This window comes from Camarhynchus parvulus, chromosome 2 (assembly GCF_901933205.1).
Source record: "Camarhynchus parvulus chromosome 2, STF_HiC, whole genome shotgun sequence".
Lineage (NCBI taxonomy): Eukaryota > Metazoa > Chordata > Aves > Passeriformes > Thraupidae > Camarhynchus > Camarhynchus parvulus.
The window spans coordinates 127,146,331-127,168,493 of NC_044572.1; the positions used below are offsets into that span (position 1 = coordinate 127,146,331).

A 22,163-nucleotide genomic window follows, 5' to 3' on the forward strand; every position below is an offset into this window, starting at 1 on the left:
CAGATCCACAGTAGTATGTGTAAAATAGACCACACTTAGAAAGCAGACCACTTACATTTTACTATGGTGCTTTTAACCCCCTGGGATTCTTCCATTGATATGTTCCAAACATTTGCAGCTTACTCTCCTTTACCTTGCATAGTGATCCATGGGGGATGAAAACAAAATCTTCCCTGTAAAGCTTTTTCAAAAGCTAAACAATCATGTCCTCCCAATTTCTGATTTTGTGAACCCCTTAAATGTTTATCCTTCACATGAATAAGGTATGCCTGGCTAGGTTCAATTCACTCTTCCCTATTAAGCTTTAATGGACACCATGATACATAAAACTACAAGTCTTTGTTATAGTGCTTTATCTAAAGCTGGCTATTTTCTTCACAGCAGTCCCTCTTTAGTCCTTTGTAAAACATCTTTGCCTCTTAGAAGAAGCATACGCTTGACTCTCGTGCCTTCTGTAGCACACAGCTTTGCACAAAATTCTAGGCACAAGAAAAAATACCGTCCTTTTGAAAACTCTCCTCCCATTCAGCACGTTCAAAATGCTTTAGTAACGAGCCATTTCTCCAGCAACTAACACGTAGGTCCTGGTTCTGACTTTACTTTTGCATTATACATTCAAACCTTTATGGAAAGGCAACAACTCTCAGTCAGATCTTCTCAGTGTAAGGTCTGTCCTTGTGTACATATTTATGCACCCCCCTGATTTTGCATTATGCCATCTTCTGCCTCTATTAAGAAGAAACAGCTCTGCTTTTAGGCCTTCCTCTTCCTTCCTCTAGCTACCTCAGAGCCTGATAAAGATCTGTTTAGGAAAAGGACACACATGCAAAATCAAGCAGAAAATAACAGTCCTTCCTAATGTCCAGACTGAACTCATGAATATTTCTCACTTAAAGAAAATGAATCATTTTATTTACTGATATTTCTACGATATTTTTTTAACACAATCTAAGTGTCACCCTTAGGTTTCATTTAAATAGGAGAGAAATTCCAAACACAGAACTGGCAAATCCAAGACTATCAAGAAGAAAAGGAGCTCCCCTGCCCCAATAACAATCCCCTGGGCTGTTAGCCCAGCACTTACAACCTAATGTGTCTACTACTTGAGGCAGGTATTTTCTTCATCTTCGCCAGACATCTATCGTAATGAAGTTCTTTATAATGGATTTTTGAGTGTCAGAGAGCCCAAGAGAAACATGAAAACCAAAACATGAAAACATTTTCCTGACCACTTTCATGAAAGGGAAAAAAGCAGAGGGGCAAAGGGAGAGAAACAAGGGAAATGGAGACAAGTGAAGTCTGCTCCAACAAGGCCTTTAAAGACTTTACTGTCCTTTTGGTTTTATTATTTGATGCACTATTTAAAACCAGTCAGTTAGTATTGTATTTGCTACGTTGGTTTTTTTTTTTTTGTAATGCTGTACTCTACATGAAAGGAGAAACATTTTCACAGTTGGAAATGCAACCTTCCATCAACATAGATGCAGCCTGAATCAGCTTCAGAGTAGAAAGTAATGTGTCAATGCTATGATGCATTTTAATAAAACCGAACAATATTCACTCTTTAAAAGAAGGTCTTAATATCAGTACATTGTAAATCCACAGACCATGGCTCACGAAATTGAACTTCCATATGCTGCATGATTACGCATCTTTTTTTCTGTGTGTAAAAAGCCTTTTTAAGCTGTTATCTGACTACAGTAATTGCCACTTAAATTGATCCACGTCAACAAAACCTGGATCCCTGGAGATTCTCACCTAGAAGTCTGCTCATGGAAGGGGCTAACAGAATGCCTGTGCATCTGAGACTACTTCAGCATTTTCTCAAGCAGCCAGCTGCATACATAGTTTTCCCCTCTCATTATTTAATACACTGAGGCAGGCTGCAACCCATTTGGCAGTCCTCCCTGAAGAAGTATCTGTGGAAATTTATTTGCTTTCCCCACCCCCATTTCTAATGCAGTCACCTAAAGCTTGCCCTAGAAGTTTTTGCACCACATCTAAAATTTTAGCAGGCCAAGCAAAAGTGGACAGCCCATTCTGTAAAATGGTTTTATTCTCCACCAAGAAAGGAAAGACACTGGTTTTAACACAGAACAGTTCTGCTGCATCACAAGAATCAGAGTATTGCCAAAATGAATGGGATACAAAACGAATGAAAAACCCACAAGACAATCGGGGCCCAGTTTTTTTATGGTGCACATTACATTACACCATTTTGGGTGGGCACCAGCTCCTCCTTTGACCATCACTCAAAAGGCTTTACAAAATAATTTAAATCTTCCTTTAGGAGTCCTTAGTTTGAAAATGGGTAGAGAAGGCAAACCAGTCTCCATAGTCTTGTATTTGAAAGGGAAGCATAAAGATTTTTATGCAGCGGATGATATAAGGTAGCCAAGACATGAATCTGATGGAAAAGGGAAATTCCTAATGGCCATCATGTAAAAGTACAGAGATTGCCTTTTGTGCAAACCCAGCTTAATAACAGGGACTGGAAGTCCACTGAAACACATCTGTAGTTAATGAAAGCTCTCTATTAACAGTGAAGGAAGAATTTAACTCAAAGCTTTTCTGTAGGACTTCTCAACTTCCCGCTCTACTTATAGCAGACTGTTGTGATACATTGTGACTTCACACAGTGGGTATTAAGTGAGTTAATTCAAAGGAGCTGAAACCTCATTGATCCTAATTGAAAGCAATACACCCAACCAAATAGTTTTCTACCCCATCTGCTCTGGCCTGCCACCAGCTATTCAATACAAGAGAATTAATAGTTTCAGATATTCTAACAGACCCAATAAAAGCACTCATTTAAGCAGGACTGCATTAACAAAGTGAAAAACCAAGGGCAAAATGGGTTCAAATGGAGCATTTTACTCCTAGTTGGCTTTAACAAAGCTGAATAATGCTTATTCTGACTTTTTATGTGCAAGACTTGATAAACTGAATGAGAAGGCACTCAATGATCAGTCAACGAGCATTGATGAATGGTCATTAGGACCCCCCCAATCTCAGGGAAGGCCATTCCACAAAGTGGCACACCAGCTTGAAAGGGCGGACTCACTAATGTCCAGATTTCCCCGCTTGCTTGTTCCACTTTCACTTTCAGACCACTGGCCACCAAATGAGGCTGACATATTGGAAAATAATCTTTTATGGGCGAGTGGTAAATAAAAATGGAGGCATTAGCTGGGCTTTCAAATTCAAATCTACTAGTTTTGTCAGCCCCAAAACGTTTTGATTTTCCACCCAGCTGGAAGCTATTAGTGTTTTCTTAAGGCATCCCACTGACAGGGCAAACCCACCTAATGTGTGAGCTGTGGAGCTGATGCAGGGGACAGGGGACAACCACTTCTGGATGCTTTCTTAACTTTGTTCAGCTGACAGTCCAACCACAGTACAGTAAAGGCAACACCTTCAGGAGAAGCTCAGTCATTTCTTGCTGCCCAAGTATCTCTGATTGCCTGGTGCCATGGCAGCCCACCTAAGCCTGTAATGGGACCCTCAGTGCAACTTTTTCCATTACATTGTACCTAGCCTCCCTTGGTTTTACTGCACTACCACAAAAGGCTAAATCTACCCAAGAAAGGCACTTCTCTATAAGCTTCCAGTTCTTTCCTTGGAAATGGAATTTAAATATTCCAATAAGATATGTGCTTATCTGTTAACAGCAGCTCTTTATGCATGCAACACAAAACATTTGCCAGATAACACTAAACATTTCCCTAAGCATTTCCTTATTGGCAAGGCTTTCTGGACTTCTGAAAAAAGACAAATGAGACATTTAAAACATACACTGCTCTGTGAAATACAGACTAACTGAGATTACCTACACAAATCAAACACTGAGCAGTTGAAAGGTAGTCACCAAGGTGGTAAGAAAATATTCTTTGTTTTCTAAGACAAACTGTTCATGATGTTACCTTGAGTATTGGATTAAACTCATTGGAATTGAGAAAGCATTCATGTTTTTTCAGTTAAGAAAACTTTTAAGTTATATCCATATTTCAACAATACTCCAAAGAGTATTTTAAATCATCCTTTAAGAAAAGGCAGCCTTGACAGTGCATTAGACTTAACAACCTAGACTGCCTATTGCTTTTTGATCAAAAAACCCTCCAAAAATTAATTTTTGTTGAACACACAGAAATTCCAGTGACATTTTGGGTGCACTTCAGGTTTTAAAACAATGAAAATATACAATTTGACCTAACATGAAAGAATAGTTCCAAAAAATTAACTGACTCACAGTGGGAGGGACAACATTCAGGCCTTAAAGAACACATGCTCTTTTGCTCTCTATATAGGTTTTGGTAAAAACACTCACATGGACAAACTCACATATAAGTGTACCTGTCTTGGGATCTATTTCTTTCACTAGATTTAAGCTAAACAAGTTTTGCCTCACTTTTTTATTAAATACTATATTTTCCAAAATGTGGGTAAAGTAAATTAGAATTGACTGCTAATTTCTATCATCATTTGATTTCAAAGAAAATTACCACACCATCTGTGCATAGACACCACTCATGCACTTTAGAAAATTTGATATTGATTTGAAAATATTTCTGAAAGAAAATACTAATGATGCTGTCTCACTAACAGAGAAAAAACACATTCATTGTGACCTGGAGAAGCCTGGAAGAGAATATCTGCTTCTGCTGAACTATAGCCATATTTTAAGATACAAAAAGAAGGGGAAAGGGGGAGGGCATGCAGGAGGGGGGGCAGTGAAGGAAAAAAGTGTTTCAAGCTATCAGCTGCTTTTTTGACTTGAAGCTCAGGGTGTTTGCTCATTTAACATGGGTAGGGAAACTCCTCCTCCTGTAGTATATTAACCCAAGTTTTGACCTTTAATCGATGTCTTTTCAATGTATAGGATCTTCATAATAAAGATAATGTAGAGCATATTTGTGTGAAAGCGTATCTACCACTAGCCATAAATTTGAGCCTTGCATTTTTCTCTGTAACATGTCAATATTTGTGACACTAACTAAACATACTTTATTCATTTGACAAGGATTGTTACATTATATTGAAAACTTTTGTTTCAATGTCACCACCTCCCAGTTTTGACTGATGGCGAGTTAGTTTTGTTAAAATGCACGGGGTGATAGCGTATGCTCCAGTGAACTTTCCCTCCTCTCAGCACCAGAGACAAAAACCTGCAGCTCTGCTCTGTGCTGGCAGCCATCTGGCCAGCTTTCTCTCAATGCCTGCCCCACACCACACTGCAGGCAAAATTTCAGGGCTCTAGAGCTCTGTGGAGCTATTCATGACATACCAATTTCACATTTTCTGCTTGTATGCTTGCAACAATAAATGCTAATGAGGACTATGAATGACATTTTTAAAGACAATAAAAAGGTCTCCAAATCCCTTGCATATGGAGACACTATTTTCTAAACTTCACCTTCTGTTAGGGAGCCATTACACTCTAAAGGAAAAAAATAACCTAAGGAGAACAATGAGATGATCAAAGCATAACCGAGTCCTTAAGAATTCCAAAGAAAACAATGTTTGCAAAGCTAGCTTAATGACAGACAGATTTTATGCTGATGTACAGCACTAACACTTAAGCATAGTAACTCTCTTTTTCAATAACACTGCTACTTCTGATCGAGGGGCTCAGAACGTAGGATGGGGGGGAAGTGGGAACTCATAGCAAATCCTCCCTTTCACTGATCACATATAACTCTACAAGCCACAGACTTGGACTCAGCAATTACTAATCTCTAGATGAGTCCAAGAATACTCTAAATAAGCCCCAGAATAAACTGTAATTACTAATGGATTTGGAATGCTACGCTTTCATAGAGATCTCTGTGCTGACAAAGTGTGGCCAAGACAAATATCAAATTATACTTTCCACAAATCTGCCTATTGCAATGCCATTGCTAAGAGAAAGAAATGAGAAAGGGAAAAGAGAAAAAAAGAAAATAAAAGAAAGAAAAGAGAAAAAAAGAAAAGAAAAAAAGAAAAGAAAGAAAAGAAAAGAAAAGAAAAGAAAAGAAAAGAAAAGAAAAGAAAAGAAAAGAAAAGAAAAGAAAAGAAAAGAAAAGAAAAGAAAAGAAAAGAAAAGAAAAGAAAAGAAAAGAAAAGAAAAGAAAAGAAAAGAGGAAAAGAGAAAAGAGAAAAGAAAGAAAAGAACGAATGAAAGAAAGAATGAAAGAATGAATGAAAGAAAGAAGTTGCCTTTACTCTGAGAAATGTCTTTACTATAAAGGACAACTTCCCATTAAGATTAAAAACACTTCCAGGAAAATCCAGCAGGTGGAGCAAATACACAGCATTACAAAACATTTATTTATGCTCATACTGCCATTTTCAACAGGGCGAAAACGGTTTATATGCAAATATTCTTACCTATTGACCTCCCTTCTTCGCCCTTTTGTCATATATTGATCAACTTGTATTTATTTGCTACATTTATAATGGTACAAAAACTTTCTTCAAAGGGGCCTTCACACAAAGCTATTGCTCCTGATGAGCTCAATATGAATTTGCAAACCACAACAGTCATCAGAAATATAAGGGAAATTAAAGTACTGTATTATTCAACATATAATTTTTTTCCAACAATATAAGGGCATGTTTATGCTAGTAAAACACACAAGTATTCAGAAAATAAAGCTTAGTCTTACATCAGTTAGCAAAATCTTTGCACTGGCCTCCACTGCAGTGGGCTGGAAGCCTGGCCATTCTGCATGCCTGGTTATGTTTTTATACACACAGTAGTGCCCATAATATCACAGCACTGCCATTGGACAGCATGTTGCTGTTTACTACTAATGCTTTATTTTAGTATGACATCTGTCAACTACTGAGTAACTTCAAGAGGGCAAGTGAATGAGGACTGTAAAGACATATTTCAGCATATCTAGGACAGCTAAGTATTATTTCTCCATTTAAATTATTTGCTTTCCAGAGCCAGGTGATAAAGTCACCTTATCATCAAGTATTTTCTGTTTCCCTGATGAATTAGGAGATCTAATGGAACAGAGGCAGCAGGGGCAGATTTTTACATGAAGAGAACTAAGTCCAAACAGAACAGCGGTTCTTTTATGGATGAGTTTTCTCACAGTTATAATAGGACAACCTACTGGCAGACCCTGTAATTTTTAAAATGCCAGGCAGTATTACCAAATGAACTGCTCTAATGCAGTTCAGCATCTGGAAACACAGCAGAATCAGTACACAAACTCATTCAACCCTTGATGATAGAAAGACATTATCATTTGTAAGTGACAAAAGGAAGGCGCTGATTTTAGTAAAGTCCTTTTCTTTCCATTGTTTCCTTAGTTATACCTTCCATCACATTTTTCTCTCACTTTTCCAATCACTGTCCTCTGTCTTCTCTCTGGCACCAACTCTACTCCTAAAGTCATGACTCTGGGGCCACCTTCTCAGTCTGCTACACATCCCTCTTCTCCAGCTCACACATGACCTGCCTCTGCTCCAGCTGCCTTGGACAGTTATCCTCTCCCACCTCCACCAACCTTGACAGCTAAAGGAAGTTCCAGAATTCCAAAGTGTGAGTACTACCATAAAATACTACTCCCAATTAATACATAAATTGAATAGCAACAATCAGTGCTCTTAACACTGAGGGAAAAACACCATGCCAGTTAGGTTTCCATTACAAAACTAAGCCAGAACTGTATTCACTTAAAGTGCTATTGAAGGAGCACATCAAGCTCCCTGGAAGCACCATGTGTTGTTCTAATCTCTGTGCTTCTAGTCTGACCCAGATGAATCCCATCACAGCTAAGAAAAATTAAAATACAAAATCTTTGTTTCTTTAGGAACTGGGAGAAGCCTTGAGGAACACAAGCCTCAAAATATAATTTCACTTTATCTAATGGTGTTGTACTCCACATGGTGCTTCGTTGTAGCCATTCAGACGAGAAGCAGAAAAATGCAGAAGTGATTATGAAGTGGAATTTCATACCAAGAGCAAATTACACCACTTTACACTAGGAGAATATCTGCAAAGAGAAGCAGTAAATGTTTGGGCACAATGCAAGGTGGCAGTTTTAATAAAGCCCAAACAATCTTGGGAACTATTATCCACAAGAACTTTCCTTAAGCAAGATTATCACAGCAGAGGCTTTTGGAGATGGCCAAGATAAACATTTTTTCGAAGAGAATGCTGATTTAAATCCATTATCCCAAGGAATTTTTGAGTGGCAGCCCTGGTGTAAAGGCTACCATTTATTATTTGTTATTTTCAAAGTGGCTCTTCACACCCAATGGGTAGGAGGAAAGACAATGCAGTGGTTGTTGTCACCACACGTCCATGCAGAACTTTTCATTGAATGGACTGCTGGTTGAGGCAGGCAATGGTTGGATAGAGGTCATGGACAGTTCATTGGATTATGAACTCTGCCAAAAAAAAAATAAAAGCAACTAAAACACTGGAAAAGAGGGACACAACTTATATGACATGTAAAGGTTCAACAAACAGACAGTGCTTTCATACACATATAATCTCCTTCATATGTACAAACCTTGTACATATGTCATGTTCCCTTCAAGACTGACCACAATGCATAAACCAACTTTTTTTTCATCCTACAAACACAAGCAATGCTTATTTAAATTATGGCTTCTTTACAATATGACAGGACAGACATTTAAAACTACATGTCTAAGTGATCCACTTTTACTTAAAGGCGCCTTTACACCAGAGTAACCTAGGGAGTTTGTACTGAAGAAAGGGGTCTGATTCTAAAGGTGAAGGATTATTGTACATATTTAAGAGTTCATTAGATCACAATTATCAATCTGATAACACTGTTACAGCTCTTTTGTTGCACCAACTCCTGAAAATGCTTTTCAGATGGGGGATTAGTGGCACAATAGATGACAATGACTCTTAGCTCTTGTAGCTGACTCCTGTCTGTGACTGCATATGTACACTGAAGGCTACCTCCTTCACTCAAGGGTCCCCAAATTCCTCACCTGCAAGAAGAAAAGTATGCCCTTACATTTGTATTACAAATTTCCAATTAAATATTAGCAGGGAAAATCTAACTAACCGCTCAAAAGATTTCAATCTCACCTACAAAGTCCCCAAAATCTCTAGCACATTAATATGTATGCTGAGCCTGTGGGCATAACTCTACAGACTGGACCAAAAGCCTTCAGCATGAAAGGAAATGAAACCTTAGTTAATTTTCAGCTCTCTTTTTCTCCTCCTGCAACCACAAGTATCTTTCTTGGACCAGCTTCTGCCCACAACAATAAACTGCAATAGTCACATCCTACACTCATTTCTGCTGGAAGCCCTTATTAATTATGTTGTCTCCCTCTACTACTTTTACCCGGTGATTTAAGTTCTACCAATACAACTATTAACACCACTATGTTATAAACTCAAGTACTGAGATTGTAGTAATAAGAGTAATATTCTTCAGTTATCATTCAAACAAGAAGTTGTACTTTAATTCTTCACATACACACATTAAAAAAAACCAAACCAAAACAAAACCAAAACAAAACCAAAATAAAGAAACAAACCCCAAAACAACCAAATACCTATTAAAGCCCTTTGCCCATGTAAACATACAGTATCTGTCAGCTATAGGGAGGAGCTTTACATCCTAATGGAACATATCCATCTATGGACCCAATCCTGAACGCTGCCTGTGACCTCAACAAACAGCAGCTATAAAGGACCAAGGAACCAAGGACTATAAATGACTCTATCCCAACACTTTAAAATTGAACACCAGACTTTTAAACATCTAGGAAAATCACTTGGATAATAAGAATGGAAGCATTGATAGCTGCCATTACTGTTTTAATGGCCCAGAAACAAACACTGGCTTGGTTTGAATCCAGGGGACAAAGAAAAACAATGCTGCCAAGCACACTTACAATGATAAACTTAATATGCCAAGCATGATGATTATATAAATGTGAACTATGAAATAAATACCATTTTCAAAAGTATAACTGTTTCATAGAACAAAATCCACCTCAAATAATTTGCTCCTCAGAAGATTTGATTTCTGAAAATAAGAGGTCAAGCAAGAAAGAATCAAATAGAAGAAAAAAGACGCAAATTCAGAAGAAAAAGGGTTAATGTTTTGTTTCAGTCAGTGTTATACCAATGCCAGAATTACAAGGGAAAGACTAAAAAGAGCCAATTTTTTTTCTTTATTATTATTCTTTAAAAGAAAAAAATCATGCCTATCTGTCACAGGGTTGTCCGGGCTGGAAGAACCGGCAGGAACCTCAAATTCCTGACCAAACCCTCTTCCACACAATGCCTCCTGAATGGAAGGAACCGAGGCCCGGCAGAGATAGCCCCCTGTCAGGAACCAGCCCTGACGTTTGCGGACAGACGGGGCTGGCCTCGCAGGATGTCAGAGCAGCAAACTGCTGATCGAGATACTGGGTTTTCACACACTCCCAGCCTGGATGTTTTGCTCTTCAGGTAATTAAACAAGGAAACGAGGCCGATGTGTACGAGTCTGACCCCTGCGCCGCGGCTCCGCGGTTCTGCACATCAACTTCCGCACCAGCCGCCCCAAGCACCGGCAGAGCCTTCTCCTGCTGCTCCTGCCTCTGCGACACCGGGCTCTAAAACAAATCCTCCTGGAAATATCTGCTGCTATTCCCTCCCTCCCCCACCAGTTTACGAAGGACTATATTATTTGCTCTGTTCCACACACCTTGATTTCTCTTAAAAAAAAAAAAAAGAAGGAAAAAAATGAAATAAATGGGTACTTGGGTGTAGCGGTTCTTCAGCCAGCCATTCAAAATATTAAATTACTGGGGGGAGGGGATGAACAGACAGAAAGATGAGACAAGGGATTCCCAAATTAATGTTTAGTTTAAGGTCATTACTCAAAAAGATCCTGAAACATATTGTCAATTTGTCCAGCCAACAGCCAGACACTCACTTATTTAGAAATAAAATTATTCTGATTTAAGCATTATTGAAGAGTCTTTGTCTTACAAGTGGACATAAATCATAGACCTAGGCATTGGAAAAACAGACCAGTGTTTTCTCTTTTTCCCCAAATTTCAGAAATGGGAAAGGGCAGGTGTTACCACCTATACTTGGCAGAAAACCCTACACAAGGCTGCTCTGTGACTGACCTAGTTTTTACGCTCTTTAAAGGCTATTTAAACAAAAATTATTTTTAAAAAGGTAACACATTCCTACCTCTTTCTGAAAAATCCACAGAATAGAATATTGGCTGAAAAGAGAAGAGCCCAGAAGAAAGAGGAGTACAAAAGCATGCCTGCTTGTCTGTGTTCAACACAAAGAACATTAAATGAAAACAACTGGCATGCTGCCAAATTCCTATACAGGCAAAGAGATTCAAATAAATTGATTTCACGCATCACACTGACCTGGGATCAGTGAGCAGTGGTACAATACACTTGCTGCTCCATGTGGGGCAAAGCCCATTAACGTTATCAGAGACACGTTACATTGAGGGGGAGCAGGGAGGGGGGGCACAGAGAGGGAACCCAAACTCTACGAATTCAGGGGGAGAAAAAATCACTTTGAAAAAGGAACTTGAACTGGAGCACTTGGTTTCAGTTTACTAATAAATATATCATATTGCAAGAGCTTGTCCTCTGCTCACCTCAAAGGTTTCAAAGACTGTATTTTCAAATTAAAATAAATACTAATGTCAAACACACACATTCCCCTTACACTCTACTTTTAACACAGTTGTTCTCAAACTCACTTATTCTCTGTAAATTTCCTCCCTTCCCCATCCGCTAGCATTTTATATAGATTATGGGTTATTTTCTTTGTACTTCAAAAGCTGGATTCTTGCCCAGGATACTTTTACTGGCTCAGAAAGCAAGCTGGAGAAATCGGCCATGCTCTCAACTGGCCCAAATCAACCTGACCTAGAGAGAAAAATGCTTTATTTGCAAGGTAGCAGCAAGCAGGGCACCAGTGTCCTTCGCAGGTCACCCATACATAGTCCCACATACCAGGGAGCTGCCTCCAAAGCAGTACTTTGAATTTCACTTTCTTCCTAATGTGAAGTAACCCATGTTTGCTGTGGAGTCTCTCCTTGTCATCCTGGCTTTGTTTTTCATTAAGCTCTCTCACACTCCAATCAAGAACAATGCCAGCAAGCCACAGGTGTGCACCACATGAACAGATGAAATTCTGATTGGAAGTCCAATTCACTATCTATAATACAGTGCATACTCTTTTGCATCTGTGGTATGTTTGAAGGGGACTTTATTATTTTCACTGTACTCCTTAAGATACATTGGTAAGCAAACAATTGTTTTGAAGATAAAAAAGGAAGCTAAGAGAAGATGACTTTGCAATAGCAAAACAAAGATGAAGATGTTTGAAAGGGGTCACATCAGCAGAAGTAGTCATTGCTACAAGAGGCCATTGCTTCAAGGAGGCAATAAACTCAAAACACCTTTCTTTTTTTGCCTTTTACTCCAATTTAGGCTCCAAATAGCAAGGCAAATCTTCTTGGGCACAGCAAAGTCCATATTAAGTTAAGCTCAGTGTTGGCTTCATCTCTAATTATTTAAAACTGAAATTTAAAAAAAAAAAAAAAACCACTGGAAATGTGGAGCTTCTTAACTATTTAAGACTAAAATTTTTAAGCATGTCACAAATACATCCAGATGCAGACACCTTACCCAGTCACTTTAATTCAAGTAAATGTCACAATGGGAATGGCCAAAGATCTAAGAACTGTTAACCACCACTGATCCCTCTCTAAGAGCTACAAAGCAGTTTTGAATTCTTCATTACCAAGGTGAAAACTATACAATATTGTTAACTCTGTAAGAGGTATCACAGAGAGATGTGTTTATTTAGGTATAAGGCTACAACTGATAGAACTGCACAGAGAAGGGAATCATGCAGTATACAGCAACTTCACCATGGCAGAGATGTGCCTGCACCCAGACAATACAGAGAGCACAACCTGCACAACAGTGAACAGGAAGGATAAGGTGCTGTTCCCTCCTTTTTATAAATACTTCAGCAGCCATCACATCAGTTGGACTTTATAGAGATGAAGTGAATTTTTGTCATATTAATTCCCTTTCTTTAAATTAAAGGTATTAGAAAATAAGCCTTTCTCCCAAGTTGTAGGAAATTTCCATTATCTTGCACATGCTCTGATAGCAATAAACCACAATAAACTTCCCATTAGTATGCCAGCACTCCATGCTTCAGGCATGACATCTTTACTTTTACATTTATTTATTTTTAAAATCCTTTGAGAAGACCCATATGGCAAAAGAAACCAACCAACAGCCACCTGTACAGGGTACATTTGCACTTTGAAAAATAAGACTGTAGATAGTGAAAAGGAGAAATTAGTCAGAAGCTATACACTGCTAAATAAGCAAAATCAAAACATAAGAAGAAACCCTGCTAAGATTATTCATTCTCTTCCAGTGCTGCCTGAGTACATGAAGGTCCCACAGAAGCATTTATTTGTTTTAAACTGAGATAGGAACTCAAGTTAGAATGAAACTTCATTTTTATTAGGATTTAATTTTTTAAAAGTATGTTCACACTGGTGCACAAAACCTCAGGCCTAGCCCTTTGCTACAAGGTGATGCGCAGAGGCTCCTACTGGCTCTTTCAGCTGTTCTCCATCTCTCCACACACCACAGGCAGAGCAGCATGGGCCACAGTATCTCAGGTGGGAAAACAGTAATATGATAAAGGCTGAGCTACCTTTAAAACTATCCAGAGCAAAGCCAAGAGTACTCAGACACCATTCATCTTATTTTGGTACCATACTCTATCAAAGTTATGTCAGGGGATATGGTCCAACACTGGGAAAGAAAATTATCCAAGTGTTGGAAAGCACTTAAAATCAGTTTAGCAGTTGCTTGCCATCCAGACACACACCATTTTAGAAGAAAAAATGTAGTTACAGTAAAGACAGGAACGACTGTCATAGCTTATCCAGAAATTTTGTCCAGCAATAGCAGACTTACTTTTCTAGTACGGTAAAAATCTTTGCACACAAGAAGCAGAAATATCCATTCTCATTATCATCTCAATCAAATTTATCACAGATTCCCAGTTTGATAAAATGAGTTTACCAGAGGATTCCACTAAATTACAAACAACCATTTTGCAAATGTGATTACAACTAACTCTTAACCTGGTTGCAAATACTATTCCAATTCACAGTTCAGAAAACTGAAGGTCACTATTTCCACAACCCAGCCAAGTACTATTGACGTGACACATAAAGAGCAACTATGTCATTAAAAACACAAAAATAACGCCGAAGTTTAAAATTTCATGTAGATTTTCTAAAAGTCAGGACTGATGTATTTTATTAGCATTGCAGTACTCTTTTCTTACTTGTATTAAACAAGGACAGCACCTTCATTGATTTAGGCAGACTCTTTGGAGCTAAAAGGAAAGATTTCTTTTTTAATTACAGTTTACAAGGCAAGGTACAGTCATTATATACACACGAATAACTTCTAAAAGGTATTCACATTATAAAATCAAATATTTTTCTGTTCCTTACCTTGACAAAATTCAAAGTTCCCTTTTTTCCGGCAGTCACCTATCACTAAACTCAGTGCTCTCCAAGTGTTTCTTTTGACAGATATCATTCTCCACCAATCGCTCTGCTAATTTCCTCTTTCCTTTTCTGACTGGGACAGATATTATGTTCACCAGCCCAGAGATCAATCTTTTCTATTGACAACAACAAATGAAAAAAAAAAGCATATATCACAGCCAGTTTGAAGCACCACACCCCTTCATTTACATGATAATAGTAGTCTTAAATAAAAAGGGAAGACAGAAACATTATTCTAAAACAAGTAACCACATTTTCTTAGCTAATATAAGGTAGTACTTTAAAACTGTATTAATTCTTCAACAAAGGTAGTTTCATAATTTGCTCAGTTAAAACAACTGGCATATAGAAGGCAACAAATTAAGGGCAGCCTATATTCTACCCATTAGTTAATTCTGTAAAAATGCTTAGGTTTAAATACATTCACATAATATAAAATATTACATACTTTACCTGGTTCAACAGAAGCTCTAGAGAACCATTTATTAAATCAAAATGTTTTCTAAAAATAGAGATCTTCCAATTTACACATCACTAATACTAAATTGGATTTGTAAGTTGTAACAGCAAACACATTTAAAGAAAGGCAGATCAAAAAGCTATTGATATATTTACAGATCATCTTCCCACTTTTGAAAAGGCAATTTCCCTCCCACTCCAAGACCTAAAAAACCTGTTTATTTGGGTTACACAAATACTCTGCCATTTGTATAAGTCTGTATCACAGCGCTGTCAGTTTTTCCAAGGCATTAATATGCTTTTCAAGGGTTCATAATTATGTCAAGACAGAAAGTTTTTTCAGAGCCAAGCACACACTGTTACGTACATGCTTCAATCTGCAATGACCGTTCAAGTATTTTGGGAAATCAAGTTAAGCATGCACAAGGATCCAGCCGCAGCTCATGCAACTAACCCAGAATCCAGCCCCAACCCTCTCCTGCACTAGATCTTTCTGCAAAAAAAAATTCATTGCCCGAGGGCATTTGCAAAAGACCACATTTGTGTTTGTGCTAGAAACTGCAATCTTTCCCACAAACAAGCACCCTTCTTAAATCAAAACAAACCTTCCCAAGTTAAAGTTAAGGTTACAGAACAAAGGAATTCACCAAAGTCCTTTCTTTCTTTCCAGCGGTCGTGGTCGGACATTTCCCCGCAGTCCTGAGAGAAGCCAAAATTCCACTGATTTCAGTGAAAACAAGTAGTAAGGACTGCAGGACTCTACTCAGAATTTGGCAACTGTGGAGCTCTCAAAGTGACACAACTGCCTCTGGCATTTGGAAATAACCTCCAAAATGTGGTTAGGACTCCACAACTCGGGTACAATAACTACTTTATTAAAATTGTTTTCATTTTGTATGTAATTCTCTAGTTGTCACAATGTTCGTACATAGGCAATAAATTTACCTTTCAGTTGTGCCCCTAGCATGAATTGTGTACTTTTCAATTGCCCAGACTTTTGCGTAACGCTTTAAATTTCCACAAATGCATACAGCATTCTCTGAATTGTTGTTATTGTTTGATCTGATTTTTATGCTCATAAACCCATAAATCCTACCAAAACTGAAAAATTCTCCACTGACCAAGTGGCCCTATTAATTTCACTGAGATAATTTAAACATTAAGTTTTCTACCAAGCGGCAACAGCACAATTTGGCTGAAATACTGTCTTAGAGTGGAATACACCATATTTTGGATTCAGAGTTACACATTTGTAAAGATATAGTCATGTTTTGCTAACCTTTTTTAATTTGGTCACTAGAAACAATTAGGGTCAAATATGTTAAACTATGTAATATATAAAAATTCAATATTTCTGCTGAATAGCATACTCATTTTCCATAGCTGGTAAAATATTTTAAACATCTTACTGTAAAAAAGTTCTTATTTACAAAAAAAAATCTGTCATCCACTTTACAATGAAGACATCACTTCAATTTGCTACTCTTCCTTTGTTTCAGGCCCATGTTCATTTTTTCTATTTGCCACATTTTCGAAAGTGATGGATGCATTTTGCTATACCCATTCTACACTAATCTACTTCTTTAAATGTATTTTTGCTTCCTGAATTGTAAACTGATGCTGTTGTTCGAATGTACATGCAAAACTGTCTAATGTCTGAACTTCAGTGAAAGCAGAATGCCTCAAACAATTTGTAGTCTTACATGAGTGTTATAAAAAAGGATCAACATGTTGTATTACCATGGAAATTTTGAAAAACATACTTTCCCAAACAAATATTACTTTTTCTCAATGGTATGAAGTAATGAAAACCACATGTGTAAATCTGCGATCCGTGCAGTAGTTCAAGCTGCAGCTAATAGAAAATACAGAGAGTGAACTCTGCCATATAAAGGATTCTTGTTACAGAAATATAATGTGAAAACCAGATGCAGACAGAAAACCTTAATCACAGATGGGAATGTAATCACTGGCATACAGAACACTTTTTTGATCAATCTCAACCATATGAGAAATGTATTTATTTTCTAAGGAATGCAATAACTCTAGAGAGTCTTCTATTTGAATTCAGTTAACCTCATATTCACAGTGCTTTTATCTTATATGTGTAGAGAAGGGGGATATAACCTGAGCCAAGACTTTTAGAAGAGCCATTGGCCCTGGCAAATCATGCTTGTATCAGCTTATCTTTCAAGGAATTAATAGGATGTAAAGACTACAAATATCAGGATCAGCCTCAAATGAAACGAACCATCATTGTACTTCCTAGTTAGTGCCAGAAATCCCTTCATCACCTAAGCACTTCCCCAGTCAAATTTTCCCTTTAATATGCGGTTCTTCCGAAATATAATGCTAAGAGCAAGCACACTATCGCACTCAAGTTATGTGAATCAGAACTGGAGTCCTGATTCAGGACTCAGGAACGGCAAAGAATCTCTCTTTCTAAAAGCTGAAGAATCATCAGTTCAAAAACAAGTTTACCTGGGGCTTCCTCCTAACTGCTGGAAGTCCCTCCACCCACACAGCCCCCGGGGGTTAGCAGGAAACAAAGGAACACAGCACAGGGCAGCTATCCAGCCACATCAAGTGTCTAAACTATCTTTTACCAACTCTACCAAAGCAGGACCAAGGTAACTCCTGTCAGTTTTCACTGCTGGTGACATTACTATTACAGTAGTAGTAAATGCATCATGTAAAATAAGGACTGACACCTCAAAGTGCAATACATACTAAAATTAAAAAAAAAAAAAAGAACCACAAGCAAAACCAAAAACCCCAACTTCTACTCAGAAATAAAACTTAAGATAAAAAAGGCATTCAGAGATGAGGCCCCCATTGGGTACCAGCAATGGCAGTTTTATTTCCTGGCAGCCCCCGATCCCTGCTGCACCCACCTCCTGGATGCACCTGGTCTGCCCAAGAATACACAGCACTGCCTGACTGTCACAGTTCACAACTGAGCTTATTAAAGTAACCTAAAGTTGGTATAAATTTAATAGCATAATTAAGTAACACAATTTGGTAGCTGTTACACCGAGGCAGAGAAGGGATGACAGAAACCCTTTGACAGGCACAGGGTAAGCAGATTCTCCCTCTCTGTTACAGCCTCCAAGGGCATTTGCCATCATCTCATTTTCGGTGCCTGCAGTAAGAGGACACAGTCACTTCAGTACCCTACCACAAGGGTCCCAGAAATAGCACATCACAGGTGTCCATCATACTAACTCTGCTGAAGTTCCTGTAAAGATGCTTTCTTAATTGAATGCCTGTAATGCTAGGTGAATTTTTTAGTCTGCTACTTGTTTTTTTTCCTCCCATGTTAGCAACTACCAAATCATTTGATAAAAAACTTTGATTCCACCACTGCAACAAAACAGTTTTCAAAGCATCTTGTCTCTTCTGAGACTTAACTTTAAATTTCTGAGACTGCAGCACTAATAGATATCGCAGAAGTCAACATTTAACACTTAAGTAATATGGGATGGATATGCTTGTCTTATTTCTAAACAAGCATGCCTAGATTAATAATAAACTTTGGCCAGATACATATTTTCATTTGCATGTTTTTCATATAGCATCATCATCATGTGTGTGTGTAGAGTGCTAAAAATGGAATGAAATCTTCCAGCTGAAAACAGTTCCACGTGACAAAACAGAGAGGGATCCTGAAAACTCCTGCTTCATGTCATGTGCAAGTGTGTGTGCCTGTATCTTTTTTTTTTTTACTCTCATCTAATTTCATCTGCGAGAGACTGTCCCTAGAGGACAAGACAAGAGAGAACCAATTATATCCAGCAGTTGGTTTCTCCAAAATGAAGGCATCTGTTCCATGCCAACGACTTCCACACGGAAGAAAAACAGAACTTTGAAGGCATCTGCGTTCATGGTTGACAGTTGCAGATCTTAGGGTCTACTGTAATTGCCCAGCTGCAAACATGATTTGGTTGCTGCTGTTGTCAGCTGATCTCCTTGCACTGAAAAGAAGGGAGCTTAAATAGCAAATAGCTGGATAAAAATCAGATATTCTTCCACAATACTGACACCTTTTCTCTTCTGAAGGAGGTATTTTTCCTAGTACAATGGGTTTGATGGAAGTAAATTGCAAAATGGTTCTTAAAGTAACATTTTACAAAATATTCTACTTTAAAATGCTATTCTTTAAATAAAGTACCAGTCCAAGCACAATGTGTTCATTATCTGCCAGCATTTCAGGCTGGTATTTTCTAAGAGTGATTCAGAAACCAGTGTGATTCACCGACCACATAATTCTGCAGCCCACCTTATTTAGTCAAGTAGTCTCGGTAATATCAAGAGTACACCTGAGCAGAAGCTCAGTTTTCACCCCAAATGCATATGGCAAATAAATAACTAGTATATTTATTACTTAACTCACATCACTTCCAACATGAGTGAATAATTTCCAAAAGACACTTTAAAGAAACATTACTGGTAATTCAAAATCTGGCTTACAGCACTGGATGTGCACTCACATTTGCAGTGAGATACTCAGCAACACCGTGCACCTTCACTGCTAAAAAAATCAAGCAAGCTGTTAATAAGAAGCTCATATAAAGCAGCAAGACCTGAACTGATTTTCCAAAGCACAGGACTGAGTGCCATTTAGAGATCCATGGCTACTGATGGTGCAGTTGCAACAAAGACAATTAAAACTGGCCTAAGCAGAAAATACACTGACATTCTCCATCCTTGACATCCTTATCCACCCGATAAAAGTGGATCAGTTTCCAGAAATATTTAATGCACCTCTTGAGTTTTTGTAGTTTGCTTACCTAGCCTTTCTATGAATATCTTGAAAGAAGGAAAACAGTGTATGATAGGGAAATACTGGGTTTTTTTTAATAGAATTCTTTGTTATTCTGCTGGATTCCAGCTGCAATCCCGAACATATTCTGCAGCAACAGCATACTCTGCCCTCCCAGCCAGGTAGCCACTCAGCTTAAAAAGGACAGTAAGGATTCCCAGACAGTCTCCCCTGCTTGGCACATAGCTCAAATGATTATGAATGCCTGAAGCAGTGAACCTGGGGGGACACAGTAGGCCTGACACTTCCTGACCACTTCTAAATTCCCTCCAGGAAGGACAAGAGTTGGGAGTGAGGACAATTAACACAGCCACCTGTTTCCTGTGACCTCCTAAGGGGCAGATATGGCTACTGATGACTTGCTCTGGCAATGTCACTGAGGTCCTGCCCATCCTTCTCTTCCCAGAGAAGCCATGGAATAATAAAAACAATAGTGGCCAATAATAGCTCTGTAAGAGATAGTGAAATTTGGGCCTGGACTTAAAAACAAATGAACAAACAAACAAAAACAACAAAAAAGAAAATGAACATCAGAAGCTCCCCAGGTGAAGAGGTGGGACCAATCAATCAATCCCAGAATGTGGAAGGAAAATTACACATTGATCCCCCCTTCTAAGTATTGTAGCTGGTATTTACTGTAGCTGTGAACTTGTCTGGCAGGCAGCTGGCCTAAATACAATTTAAAACAGATCTTGGGATACCCAAGATGAGAATCCTGGCCCAATAGACTCAATAGGGATCTGCAAGCATTATTATGGAAGGAATAGGCTTTTTCTCTCCTTTATATGGTAGTCTTGTCAGGTAAGTCAGTGATTTACAATCCAAAAAGACTGCCCTAACTTTACACTGAGACCTGAGCTAGTCCATTTGAGATCTAGATCTAAGTCTGAGAACCAATCTAAAAAAAGTATTGTCAAGATCACTGGTGTGAGATGTGGGAGCACAGAAATCCTGAAAGTCCAGCTCCTCAAACTGGCATTTTAACTAAAGAAACACTGTCTTCAGTGAGAACTAGGTATGGGAGTACCACGTAAGATCTGAGCTCCAGTATTTCATTCCATGTTTACAAGCTCTGCTGATCCATGGAGATGTATTAATTTATCATGGTGCACATAAAATGATTACAACATTCAGAAACTACCTTGGGCTATTCAGTTCAGTAGGTTGGTTTCCTTGTCCACCTGTAGCGTGCTTTAATACAGGTTGCAGCCTGCTTTTCCAGCATTAAGTGGTTTGCCATCAAGCTTTAAAATAATAAATAGTAGAGTCATGAAACAGGTTTTGCTTAATGGTTCCTGGAACCCAGTGACTTCACTCACTAAAACACTTCCTACAACATTACCCTTAAATACTTTTAGCAATGTCACCATTAAAATAAAATAAAAAATCATCCTGGCAGTACCATCCATTGACAGCACACCCATAGGTGCCATTATTCCCACATTTTTTGGCAGCTTTTTCTGGCACCATTATGCTTTAATGGCTCTGGCAACAAACCCCACCTGGATTTCACTGGAAGTGCTCCTTTGGAGCACTCTTCCCAAATATACTTTGCAGCATTTTGTCTCTTCTGTTGCACCTAATCATCCCATTTTCTGGCAATAGCCTCACCCTCTTTGCTGTCAAAGCCTGAGCTGGTCTTAGGGAGTTCTCTTCCTGAACTTATCTAATGCATGTGTGATTCAATGTTAGGATGCATTTTCTAAGAGAATTTCAGGACAATATCTCAGCTGCTCAGGATGGATGTTCACTCACATCCCAGCTTTAAAATTCTTTTTACTACATCCCAGGAGCACAATGTGACCAAACCAATGGGACAATAAAGCACAGGCACAAAACCCTATAATCTGATGCTTCATCAGAGAGTTTGTTAAACCTTGTGACTCCCAGAAAGCACACACAGCCTTAGTCAACATGCCACACAACCTGTCATGGCAACATTCAGAGCTAACATTCTGATACTGCCATTACCAAAGTAAAAGAAGAAAACCCGAAAAGGTATTCTGAAAAATAAGTAATTGTGGGGGGAAAGTGGTGATTTTTTGGGGCTGAATTGTTGGTCTTTTTTCCTTTTTTCCCCAAGGTATTTAAAATGACACCTGGGCCACAACCAAAACGGGCATCTGTGGGGTCATCAGAAATCAAAAAATGTAGACAACAGATCCCCAAATAAAAGGCACTACAAAAGAAAAAAGCTGGTAATGCCTACTACTTATGCAAACTGCATATTAACATCCAACATGGCAGACACACATAACCCTCCTAGAGCTCCAAAAGTAACTACAGCCTGGTACAATTTGTAATGGTCA

The 22,163-nt window shown here is 38.4% G+C and overlaps 1 protein-coding gene across 3 annotated transcripts in view; it reads right to left on the bottom strand.

The window, feature by feature from the left end:
• RUNX1T1 (RUNX1 partner transcriptional co-repressor 1) overlaps nt 1–22,163 on the bottom strand; it is a 115,305-nt gene that overhangs the window by 80,506 nt on the left and 12,636 nt on the right. The window contains exon 2 of one of the 3 annotated variants that reach the window (XM_030969534.1): nt 14,517–14,689. The exons of the other annotated variants lie outside the window; for them this stretch is intronic. Within the exon in view, the coding sequence (XP_030825394.1) occupies nt 14,517–14,604 (88 nt within the window). The 5' untranslated portion in view covers nt 14,605–14,689. The remainder of the gene's footprint in view (nt 1–14,516; nt 14,690–22,163) is intronic. 3 annotated transcript variants of the gene reach the window in all.